Genomic DNA, 12,484 nt, shown 5'->3' on the forward strand with positions numbered 1-12,484 from the left:
CACCTGTGCCCTGCTCCCAGGTTCCCCCAGTTTACATCTACAAGAACGTCCCCTCCTGGGTCACTGCACTGGTATGCGAGACAGCGACAAAACAAGCAATGACCTGGCAGTAACACGCAAGATTTTTCCAGGACGGTGACATCTTCTCCCGTCGCATGCCACCAAGAGGGAGATCCGAGCAAAAAAGGAGTCAGCGGCGCGGGGAAGGGCGGAGTGGCGAAACGCCTGCGGGGTTTTGCAATGCTTCCCTCGCCCCGTGTCAGCTCTTTGAGATCGGTGTTACAACACGGTGGGGCCAGGTATGCGCTTGACCGGGAGAAGCCGGCATTTCCGTGTCACTGACCGCCCGGGGAGCGGCGGGGGGACGCGCCAGAGACCACCCCGGGGATGTGGGTAGGGCTGTGCCTATATAGAGTGTGAGGAAGGGCAGAGGCAGCAAGTTTCAGCTCCTCTCTCCTCTCTTCTCGGTTGTGATTTTCTCCCTGGAGGGGGAATTTCTTGATTTTTTTCACTGCTCAGTGGCACGGGGCGAGGATGGATGCTGGACTGGCCGTGGTGCTCATTATTCTCTTCCTCCTCTCCATCCTCTGGTTCCTGGACTGGAGAACCAGCAGGAAGAGAAGTCGGCTGCCTCCGGGACCGGCCCCATGGCCCATTCTGGGCAACCTATGGCAAAAGGATGTCCTGCCCCTCTACAAGACCTACGAGAAGGTAAGAGAGGAGCTGGTGGTGCCGGACTCACTCCCAGCCCCAGCAGGGCAGCAGGAGGGAATGGGAATGGGAATGGGAATGTCCTGTGTCAAAATAAAATGGGAATTGTGCAGGTGACTCTTTTCACACCTTTCTTTTCTCTTTTTCCCTCCTTCTTGTCTTGCTCTGCCAGAGTTGCCTAAATCCCTGCTAGCGGGAGCATAATCAAGACTGTTATTGAAGTCTTTCTCCTCCTCTAAGGTGGTGCTGCAGCACCGCTGCCATCCAGACACGCTTTCCGGAGATGATGTTTTGAAATCCCAAAGCAGCAGCGGGATCAGAACCCCCCCGTCCCGGGCCAGGGCTGGGTGGGAATGGGTCGAGGACGCCGGCTTTGAGGGAGGTTCTTCCCCTCCCTGCCCGTGCATTTGCCGGTGTTGTGGCCACGAGACTTCATTTAAAATTAAATGAATGGCTGGGGTTTGGAACCCTCACTCACCACAGCTTTCCCGTCCTCCCCCAGCTCAGCAGCACGTACGGCCCCATCTTCACCGTCTGGCTGGGGCTGAAGCCAGTGGTGGTGCTCTGTGGGTACGAGGCGGTGAAGGATGCTCTGCTGGGCCACTCTGAGGAGTTTGGAGGAAGACCTGAAATACCCCTTCTGGTGCAGCTATCAAAAGACTATGGTAGGCGCCTGCATTTCTTCTAGATGCGATTGCTGTCTGGGTGAGCAGAAAGTCCCTGACTGCAGCTGGCCATGCTCATGTCTAGTGAGGGACTCAACACCCAAGACCTCAAACACCCATTTCCCACTCTGACAGTCCCTCTAACTATTAAGCCTCTTGTCCAAGGACAGTATTAATTCCAGGTAACCAGTTCCAGCTTTGTTCTGAGTTTCTATAGAGATCGTCAGCCTTTCAGGGATGCTGTGCACGCAGCAGGGTCGTTCCTTGGCTTACTGTCCTATTGCTCCACAGCTGGGCTCAGAGCAGGGTCCCCCATTCCTGGGGAGGCGCGGTGGGGCGGGCAGGTGAGTGGTCTCCACTGCCTCCCTCCAGGTTTTATCTCCAACAATGAGAAGAAGTGGCGGGAGCTGCGGAGGTTCACGCTCAGCACCCTGCGGGACTTCGGGATGGGGAAGAGCTCCATGTCGCAGCGGGTGCAGCAGGAGGCCCAGCACCTGGTGGAGCTGCTGGCAGAACTCAAAGGTGACGTGAGTCCCATCCGTCCTGGTTCCTGTGGCAGGTGGAGGACATACAACAGCCTCACGGGACATGTGTGGTCCCAGAGCTGTTTGCAATGGCTGGCGTGGACGATCCTTGAAGGGAGAGGGGTTAGGCCGCATCCCACCCAGAGAGAGCTGCAGGGCTGTGATACAGTCATGGCTTAAGGGTTGGGGTGGGAGATCCTGCTCCAGAACTGGGTGCACGTGGTGGGGGACCATGGAGGAATATTTCGTGCCCAAAGAACAGAAATAGGAAATTAAAGTGCATGGCATCGAGAACGCAAGAAAAACACATTGCTCCAGCAACACAGGGGTTATCAGGGCGATGTCCTCCTCTCTGACAAAACTGAACTGCTCAGTGCCACCACCTCTTCTGGGGCTTCCTGAATATAAGAGGAGACGGAGGCTCCGTCATACACTGGCTCCTCTGCCCTGATGTGCGGTGCTGGCCAGGGGCCGCTCATGGCAGGGAGATGTTCTGCAGCCCCCCAGGTCCCCAGGGCACGTCAGCAGGAGCCCAAAGCACCCGGAGATGCCTCTGCTTTCCTCAGTCCCAATCACTGGGGAGGGGTTTAGGAGCAAGGAGGTCGATGTAGGAGCCCACAGCGCAGGAGGGCCCTTTGCTTTGGCTGTTAGGCCCAGCAGATTCAACCAGGGCTCAGAGTTCAAAGGACAGGGGCTCGAAGGGGGAGGAAGGGTGTTTTCTGTGTTGAAGCAAATAACTGTTGACTTTCTGATGCCTTTCTTGCCACTTCTGTGGCTGCAGGAAATGCCTTTGAGCCGATGACAATGTTCAGACACGCAGTCGCCAACGTGATCTGCTCCGTTGTCTTCGGGAGCCGTTACAGCTACAGCGACACAGCCTTTCTGGAGCTACTGAACGTGATCGGGAACTACATCAGCTTCTTCCTCTCCCCCATCGCCGTGGTAGGCATCCACCCTCATGCCCAATGTTCTCGGGTGGTCGAGGGATGCTCCTTGGCTTTGGGTCACTCCTTGCCTTTGATGGGACAGCATGGCTTTGAGGAAAAGTACGGGAGGCTCCATCCAGACACCTGAGTCCTCCTGTTCCTCCTCCATCTGCAGGTCTACAACACCTTCCCCAACATCATGCACCACCTCCCGGGGCCACACAGGAAAGTCCTGGCTGAATGCGAGAAGCTGAAGGACTACATCCGAGAAAGAGTCGAGCTTCACAAGCTGACGCTGGACCCCAGCTGCCCCCGGGACTACATCGACTGTTTCCTTATGAAAGCGGAGAAGGTAGAGGTGGTGCAAAGTGGGGCGAGGGCTGCCCTCCAGACCTGGCTGCAGCCTGGAAAATCACCCAGATGACACTGAATCCCCTCCCTACCGTGTCCTTGCAGGAGAAGAGCAGCCCGGAGAAGATGTACAGCAACGAAGACTTGGTCATGTCAGTATTCAACCTCTTTGGTGCCGGGACAGTGACAACTAGCAACGCCCTGGTCTTCTGCCTCTTAATACTGGCAAAATATCCCCGTATTCAAGGTAAGGGCAGCAAAATGCATCTGCTCCCTGTGCCTGAGGAGGTCACGGTGCAGCAAAGACACAGACAGAGAGTCACAGCCCTGGTGGGTCCTGTTTGGGGGGAGACCAAAATCATCCCGCATGGGTCACCCAAGGGTGACAGCCATCACAGCCACAGACACGCCGGGGGATCCGGGTACCTGATCCCTTTTTTCCATCCCTGCTTGTGCAGGTGGCCCCAGACTGGCCTATGAAAGATGCCTTGAACCCTCCAGATCTGGGGAGGTACATGGTCAGAGACCCTATTTCTGGTCTCTACGAGGGTTTATGCCGGTTTCTCCCTCTCTGCTAGATCATCCTTTGACTCTAGGATAGGTGTCCAGGGAGGCCAGTAAGAATTTACGGGGGGTTTTGCACAGCAAGCACTGCAGCTCCACGTCTGCCTTTTCCCCAGCCAAGGTCCAGGAGGAGATCGATGCGGTGGTGGGTGCTGGCTGTGCTCCCAGCACGGAGGACAAGCTGAGGATGCCGTACACCAACGCAGTGATCCACGAGCTGCAGCGCTTCCACAAGACCCGCATCGAGAACTTCCCGCGGATGACGACGCAGGACGTCGTGTTCAGGGGCCACACCATCCCCAAGGTAGACATCATGGCCCTGAAGTCTCTGTGTCCCCGAGGGGAGGGGTGGCAGGGGGGCTTGAATGAGATTCGCCTTGGCCCCTGGACTGTTTGCTCCCTCCTGGAGGTCCTGGGTCTTTCCCAGTCCTTGGTGGGGGGAGATAGTGATAACCTTTTAGTGGAGGAAGAGAGGGAACTTGATGCTGCTGCCAGTTCTGCCCACACACAGAATCACAGAACCACAGGCTGGCAGGGGTCGGAAGGGACCTCTGGAGATCACCCAGTCCAAGCCCCTGCCAGAGCAGGGTCACCCAGAGCAGGTGGCACAGGAACGCCTCCAGGCGGGTCTGGGATGTCTCCAGAGACGGAGACTCCACCACCTCTCGGGGCAGCCTGGGCCAGGGCTCTGCCACCCTCACAGCAAAGAAGTTCCTCCTCGTGTTTAGATGGAACTCCCTAAGGTCAAGTTTGTGCCCGTTACCCCTTGTCCTGTCCCCGGGCACCACTGACAAGAGCCTGGCCCCATCCTCCTGACACCCCCCCTTTCAGTATTGATAAGCGTTGATAAGATCCCCCCTCAGGCGTCTTTTTTCCAGCCTGAAGAGACCCACATCCCTCAGCCTTTCTTCACAAGAGAGGTGTTCCAGTCCCCTCATCCTCTTGGTAGCCCTTTGGTGTCCCCTCTCCAGCAGTTCCCTGTCCTTCTGGAACCGGGGAGCCCAGACCTGGACCCAGCACTCCAGATGCAGCCTCCCCAGGGGAGAGCAGAGGGGGAGGATGACCTCCATCCACCTGCTGGCCACGCTCTTTTTAACATATCCCAGGACACCATTGGCCTTCTTGGCCACAAGGCTGGCACACCCGTGTCCCTTGCCTGTCCTGGAAAACACCTCTTTCCACCAGGGAGATGGCCGCCGGCCCAGGTTTGACTGCAAGCGTTTTGTACAGCACCCACCTTGAAGGAACACCTCCCTCCTTTGGACCTTGTGCAGCGAGAGGGGTTTTAACATAAAACAATGGGAATAACTCAATAATTTCTGTCTCATGAGGTGCACAGAGACCGGCAGGACCCCGGGGACAGCAGAGCCCCACAACAGTTGTCCCTGCCTGGCACAGAGCCATCGCTCTGGGCTGCGTCCCTACGGGCATCAGAGTGGGCATCGGGGGGTGCACCCAGCCTCTCCCCATGCCCTCCAGATGCTCCTCACTTGCTAATAATCCCCCTCGGCAGAGCCCTGCGTCACGGTACTGATGTTCCTCCTTGCCCTGTCCCTCTCCCACAGGGCACAGTTGTGATTCCGGTATTTTCTTCCGTGCATACGGATCCAACCCAGTGGGAGAACCCCAAGGAAGTCGACCCAGGGCACTTCTTGGATGAGAAGGGCGAGTTCAGGAAACGTGAAGCCTTCATGGCTTTCTCAGCAGGTCAGTGCTTAACCCCCACACAGCCACCTTGGCCGTCACCCTGCCTGCATCGACTCCCAGCACTGCCAGCGTGAATATCAGTTGGCGCCAAAGTTATACCCATGATATGAACTTTCTCGCTAGCCTTTTACGCCCTTTTTTCCCCAAGCGCTGGGTGAAGCCCTCAGCCCGGTGCTCACCCTCCGCTTCCCATGTCCCCAGGGAAGAGGATGTGCCCAGGAGAGGCGCTGGCCCGCATCGAGCTCTTCCTTTTCCTCACCACCCTGCTGCAGAACTTCACCTTCCAGCTCGCCATCGAGCACAAGGAGACCGATTTATTCTCCCTATGGCTCGAGATAGAGAGGAGGGCGATACCGGGCATGTTCTTCGCTATTCCGCGCCCGGTGTCCTCTTAAGCAGAGAGGAGCAGGGAGGAAGAAGATGTCTTCCAGGTGCCTTCACTTCTTCTGCAATCAGAGCAAGCCACGCCACCATGAATGCTACAGCAGCAGCCACCAAGGAGGGTGGCTTTGAGCTTCTCCTTGGAGATCTGACAGGCATCTCTGCCACCAGCTCCGTGGGCATCCTTGGCTCCCAACCCTTTCCCTCCACGTCCCTGTAACACGAGGAAGACAGCGCTGGTTTTCCTCCCCCCGTATCTATTGGCTCCGGTCAAACCTCTTGCTCCTTGGGGCAGGGCTGCCTGTGGCTCCCCGGCTCGGCTGGGCGCGCCCTCGTTTTGGCACTTCTGCAATAAAAATAACTATCGCAACTGGATGCTGGTGTTTGTAAGAACGCTTGAGGTGCCTCTCGACGTAAGGGCGGTGACGCTGAGGCTTCCCTGCCCTCCGCAGGCGGTCCGTCAGCCAGGACAAACCAAGGTGACAGGCACCTAACGCTTCTGCTTCCCCGCTTTGTCCCCTCTCTCTGTGCATTACACAGAGGCTGTGACACTGCAAATCACCATCACTTCTGTCCCCGCACCTCGTGAACACCTTTTAGGCCATCGAAATGTTAAAAAAATGATGCACAGGGGGAAACGTGCTACAGGACAGCGGTGCCGTGCTTGGCAAGCAAGACGTATTCTGCCAGCAAAGTCACCGCGTCCCTCTCAGGGTGCTCGCGCTGCCTGAACCACCCCTGCAGGAAGAGGGATGCACTTGCCAGCCCCCAGGCATGCTCCAGCCTTTATTCCAAAACATTGGGACTTTAAAGAAAAAGGGTTTTTTTCTTTAAATACTCGTGCAAGGGCAAAATAACCCAGACGCACTCTGCCCAGCCTCAGCGATGGCCTGGGCTCCTCCTTCCGCCAGCTGAATGTGTCTTCAGGCTTTGGAAAACCAGTAAGTTTCCCATTGCTTCCAGTTCTCCCAGATACAGGACTTCAGCTCCATGTCTGTTCCCAGGGTGTCTTCATCTTTCCCAGGTTTTTGTGTGTCCCAGGACAGACGGAGCCAGGGAAACATTCGGTTTGCTTTAGCTGATTTGCCTCCGCGGCTTTTAATCTTCAAATGAATCTTACACATCTCAGGAATGTATCGCTAATCCCCGTAGCTCTGAGGCAGGGAGGGCTCCCCGGGACAGGCAGAGACACCTGAGCTCTTCCAGCAGCAAAATGCTTTCAGCTGGAGAAGGTTTCCAACAAAAGGCCTGAGCTGCAGCACACAAGAGCTGTAGCTCAGGAGAAGTTGTGGAAAAGGGCTTAGGGGTGCTGGTGGATGAGAAGCTCAACATGAACCAACAATGTGCGCTTGTAGCCCAGAAGGCCAGTTGCATCCTAGGCCACATCAAAAGAAGCGTGGCCAGCAGATCCAGAGAGGTGATCCTGCTCCGCTCTGGTGAGACGCCACCTGGAGTCCTGTGTCCAGCTCCAGAGCCCTCAGCACAGGAAGGACATGGACGTGTTGGAGCGGGGCCAGAGGAGGCCACGGAGATGATCCAAGGGCTGGAGCCCCTCTGCTGTGAGGACAGGCTGAGAGAGCTGGGGGGGTTCAGCCTGGAGAAGAGAAGGCCCCGGGGAGACCTCAGAGCCCCTTCCAGTCCCTGAAGGGGGCCTACAGGAAAGCTGGGGAGGGGCTGTTTGCAAGGGCATGTAGCGAGAGGACGAGGGGCAATGGTTTAAACTAGAGCAGGGCGGGTTTAGAGCAGACATCAGGAAGTTCTTTCCACTGAGGGTGGTGAGACACTGGCCCAGGTTGCCCAGAGAGGTGGTGGAGGCCCCATCCCTGGAGACATCCAAGGCCAGGCTGCATGAGGCTCTGAGCAACCTGATCCAGTTGAAGATGTCCCTGCTGAGTGCAGGGGGGTTGGACTAGATGGCCTTGAGAGGTGCCTTCCAACCCAACGCATTCGGTGATTCTAGAATGCTGTGGGAGAGAAGGGATAAAAGCAACATGCAGCTTGCTGTCTCAGCTGTGGGGTTGTGCCTCTCTGAGGTCCTTCATGTCAATATTTACCTCTAGCAAATACTCTGGGGTGCTGGCTCTGCTCCGTGAGCTCCTGTGCAGCTGGGGAAGTCACTCTGGGGCTTGTTTGAGAGGAGCTGGCAGCGTGGGATGTGCTCCCAGCTGTCCCCTTCTCCCTGCCCAGGGAGTTAGGCTTGTTGCAGTGGGGCTGGGGGTCTCTATGAAGCCTGGGACTGGAGGGCAGGGGGGCTGTTGGGGTTTTGTGGGGGTCTCCAGGCTGGTTTTGGTGGGTGTTGCCTTGCACCTCCCTGCAAGCACGGAAAGGGGAGAGCAGGGAGCGTGCCTCGGGGAGAGGTGCCTGTGCCCTCCCGGAGGTAGGTGAGACCAGGGGTGTTGGGGACTTCTGTTACCCTGGGCCAGCGGTTCCTCGATGGCGGGTGCTGCCATCCCGAATGGCCCATTTTGCCAGTAAAGATTATTTCCTAGATACCACTGTGAGAGGGGCATTTCTGTGCGTAGGGAGTGAAATGCATCTCTGGGAGGGCTTGTGATCTCTTCAGGGGGGGAGCTCCAAGCTTTGATTAATCGATTAATTTGAGGCAGCCTGTAGCTGGGTTTGGAGCCGGTGAAAAGGGGTGGATTTGCTGTCAGGTAGCTCTTAGTGGCAGGAAAACAACCCTGCCCTGGAGAAGAATGGCTGAGGCCGGAGCCCTGCTCTTCTCTGCTTAGGAGTTACCTTAAAATCCTGCGTGGGGACGTGTGTGGGATGACGACTTGGGTGCCCGAGCCCGTCGCCCTGCCAGCTTTGTGCAGCGCGTTTGTTTTGCAAGCACCAAACTTGAAACCACAGCACCAGCGGTGCCGGAATCTCCGGAGGATGGAGAGAGCGTCATGTTCTCATCCAACGCTGCCTTTTCCACTCCCGCCTCTGCCAAAGCGAGAGCCCAGTGGGCACGCGAGAGCCCCGAAACTGCCGTGCACAGGTACGCAGCCCCGCTCTCCGAAGGCGTTTGTGCCCGTCTCCGCAAGGGATGAGGGGGTATGAGTTTATTGCGGCTTTCCCCCCTGGGCTGCTCTGCAAGGCTCCGTCGTCTTGTCAAAAAGTCGTGTTGTTGTTTTGTTGTGTGGTTTGTTTTTTTTTTAATGACTTACCTAATCCTCCTACCTTCTCCTAAATGATGGATGAACCAGCCTGTACTCTTATTCTACGTGCGTTTTTTGACTCATTAGATGACTAAATAGAATCTTTTTTTCAAGCTGGGGAACCTTGGGACTCAGGAAACTAAGTAAAAAAAAAAAAAACCCAAACCAAACATGTGTTTGACCAAAACAACCTGATTTAAAGCATTTTTGCCCAACCTCTTTCCAACATCCCCCTGGATCGGCACTTATTGCCCCTGGGTTTCCGTGCCTGAAAACCAGACGCTGGGGCATCCCAAGGCTGGCGGTGCTCCTGCTTCCCCGAGGACTTTTTTTTGGTTTTACGCCTGTTTCCTTTATTTTTCCAGCTGATTTGTGCTCTTTCGGGGGAGGGGGGGGGGGAACTGCAGTGCCCCCGTCCTACCTACGGGCTCCCATCCTTGCTGGCGGGACCCCGAAAGCGGGTGCCGTTGAGCGGCTCTTTGCGGTGGGGGCGGCTATTAGCAGCGCTACGGCCCGGCGGGCGGAGGTTTGCGGTTTGCGGTAGCGGGTGTCTCCTAGCAGCCGCGACGCGACGGGGACGGGCGGCGTGGTGGTGGGGGGGGGGACACGACGCGACACATACGAGTCCCGCCGCCCCCGCCCCCGCCGAGGGCAGGTAAGGGGGCACCGAACCGCCGGGGATCCCCGGCAGCATCGCCGGGGCCTGTGGCCGCCCCCCCCCGCCCCCGGCCGGGTGTGGGAGCGGGGCCTGTCTGCGCCCGGGCGTGGGGACAGCGGGAACACCCGGGGCCGAGCTTCAGGTGACGCGTCATTTGCTGCGTATCGGGCAGAAAAGAGTGGACCGAAAAACCAAACCCCAACCAACCAGTCCCGAAGGCGGTCGGGCCCGCGGGGGTTGATTTTTTTGGGGGTGCTGACGCCGCGGTGGTTTCGCCTCTGGTGCTTTTTAGAAGTTCTCGGTGGAGCCAAGGCAGATGCCACCCTGCTGGGGCCGTGCCGGGTTCCCCCGGGCTGCGAAATTCCTCTTGGTTTCTCCCAGCTCAGGCTCGCAAAGCCTGAACTTCGCAGGAACTGGAAGGAACTCCTCTGGGCGCCTGTCGGGAGGTGTCCAGCTCTGGAGCCCTCAGCACAAGGAGGGCACGGAGCTGTTGGAGCGGGGCCGGAGGAGGCCCTGGAGATGCTGGGAGGGCTGGAGCCCCTCTGCTGTGAGGACAGGCTGAGAGAGCTGGGGGGGTTCAGCCTGGAGAAGAGAAGGCTCCGGGGAGACCTTAGAGCCCCTTCCAGTCCCTAAAGGGGCTCCAGGAAAAGTGGGGAGGGACTCTGGATCGGGGAGTGTAATGATAGGACCACAGGGTAACAGCCTCAAACTGACGTAGGGGAGATTTAGGTTGGATCTCAGGAAGAAATTCTCTGCTGTGAGGGCGGTGAGCCCCTGGCCCAGGTTGCCCAGAGAAGCTGTGGCTGCCCCATCCCTGGAGGGGTTCAAGGCCACGTTGGCCGGGGCTTGGAGCAACCTGGGCTGGTGGGAGGTGTCCCTGCCCAGGGCAGGGGGGTTGGAACGAGGTGATCTTTTAAGGTCCCTTCCAACCCAAACCATTCTGTGATGATGTCTCACAGCGCGGGTGGCTTTTAGCAGACCCTTCCCTGCAGGGTCAGCAACTACTGAGCCCTGTTTTGGTGGAGAGAAACAGCACACAGCCTGTGCCGGAGCTCCTCCTTGCTGGGGAACGAGCTGCACTTCGCAGAGTGCTGGGGCTGGGATTATGAGCTGCGTGTGAGCGTATCTCCTGTCCCCTGGGGAACGCGGGGTGCTGCAGCCACCCTTAGCTGTTTGTCCCAGAGGTGAAGATCTGCCTCTCGGCGTTCTCGGGGCGTGCTGTGGGCCAGCCTGCAGTCGGAGGAGATGCCCAGGCTGTGCATCCCCGGGGGACAAGCGCTGTGGTCCAGGGGTGATGCTGTTGTGGTTTAACCCCAAGTCGGCAACTAGAACCACGCAGCGGCTCCCTCACCCCCCACTTTTTTCCTCCCAAGAAGGGTGGGGGAAGAAGAAAAAAAAAAAAGAGGGGAAAGGGAGGGAAAAAAAAACCAACCCCTCATGGGTTGAGATAAATACAGTTTAATAGAAATAATAACAGAAAAGGAAAAATTAACAATGACGACACAGGTGACTCTCACCACCCAGTGAATTGGCACTGTCTGGAGCAGTGATTGCGGATTCCCAGCCAACCCCCATTCCTACACCGAGCATGACATCCATGGTATGGAGTGCTTCATCGGCCATTCCATCGTTCTGTCAATTTTTCTAGGGGAAGCTGAAAAAAAAGTCCTTGAACAGGGTAAATATCACTTAGCAACAACCAAAACCACCAGGTATTCTTCACCTTCCTTTCACAGCAATCACTAGATAGGAAATTAACTCTTTCCCAGCTGAAACCAGCAGAGGTGCTAAGATGGAGGTAACGTTCCCTTCTGCCATCTGCAGGAGTTTGGCACCTCCAAATGCTGCTGCTCTGGCTGTTCCCCCTCCTCTAGCAAGCATTTTATCACATTTGTCAAAATTCCCTGTGCGGGCAGTACAAAGGGTAAGTGCCGAAAGGAGCGACCCAACCAACATAACCATTAATTGTAGCTCGATTTGCCTTGTGCTGTTAAGCTCCTGGTTAATACCGCAAGTCTGGGATCATTTAGGTCTCCGATCCCTTCGGCTGCAGGAAATGAGTGGGCAAAGCCGGGGGCACAGGTCGTGGAGGGAACGGGGTGTTCCTGGCAGCAGGAGATGGGGCCGGATGGGGCTCAGACATGGCAGCTTTGTCCTGACCCAGCATCAGCCTCCCGGAGCCGGCTCCGCCTCGGAGCCAGCTGTATGTGTGCAAGTAACCCTGCAGATGAGGGTGTCATTAAAGGGGTGATAAATATAGCCTATAATGAATTATTGTTGACAACAGCATAATGATAAGAACTTTCTCCTGAATTATTCTGGGTAATGTGTCTCAGGTTGTGAACGGAATGTTGTAGGTAATGAAAACCACGCGAAAGAAAGCGCTGAAGGGACCAATCCTGCATAGCTAGACTAAATAATACAGTACGATTTCCTTATGAGATACTTAATAGAATAATGGAATTGTTTAGGTTGGAAAAGACCTTTAAGATCATCAAGTCCAACCGTTAATTTAGCACTGCCAAGTCCACCGCTAAACCATGTCCCTAAGTGCCACATCTTTTAAATACCTCCAGGGGTGGTGACTCAGCCACTTCCCTGGGCAGCCTGCTCCAATCTTTGATAACCCTTACGGTCAAGAAACTATTCCTAATAATGAATCTGAACCTTCCCTGGTGCAACTTGAGGCCATACTACTCTAACTTCTGCAATCCCTGAATTCAGCTCTAAGAAGCCTACTGGGATTGTAAGGTTTGACCCTTTGCTGAATTCTTCCAGAGGAAGATGATGGACGGATCGCCGGCTGAATCCCAAAGCAGCTCCAAGGAAGACAGCTGTCCTCAGCCCGGTG

The 12,484-nt window shown here is 56.4% G+C and overlaps 1 protein-coding gene across 1 annotated transcript; it reads left to right on the top strand.

The window, feature by feature from the left end:
* The first annotated feature begins 534 nt into the window (after positions 1–534).
* Positions 535–5,843, top strand: LOC128917900 (cytochrome P450 2C5-like). Its single transcript, XM_054221589.1, has 9 exons — positions 535–711; positions 1,214–1,376; positions 1,749–1,898; positions 2,682–2,842; positions 3,002–3,178; positions 3,283–3,424; positions 3,858–4,045; positions 5,307–5,448; positions 5,650–5,843. The coding sequence occupies exons 1-9, from the start codon at positions 535–537 to the stop codon at positions 5,841–5,843; spliced, it is 1,494 nt and encodes a 497-aa protein (XP_054077564.1).
* The last annotated feature ends 6,641 nt before the right edge of the window (positions 5,844–12,484 follow it).

This window comes from Rissa tridactyla, chromosome 15 (genome assembly GCF_028500815.1).
Source record: "Rissa tridactyla isolate bRisTri1 chromosome 15, bRisTri1.patW.cur.20221130, whole genome shotgun sequence".
NCBI classification, from domain to species: domain Eukaryota; kingdom Metazoa; phylum Chordata; class Aves; order Charadriiformes; family Laridae; genus Rissa; species Rissa tridactyla.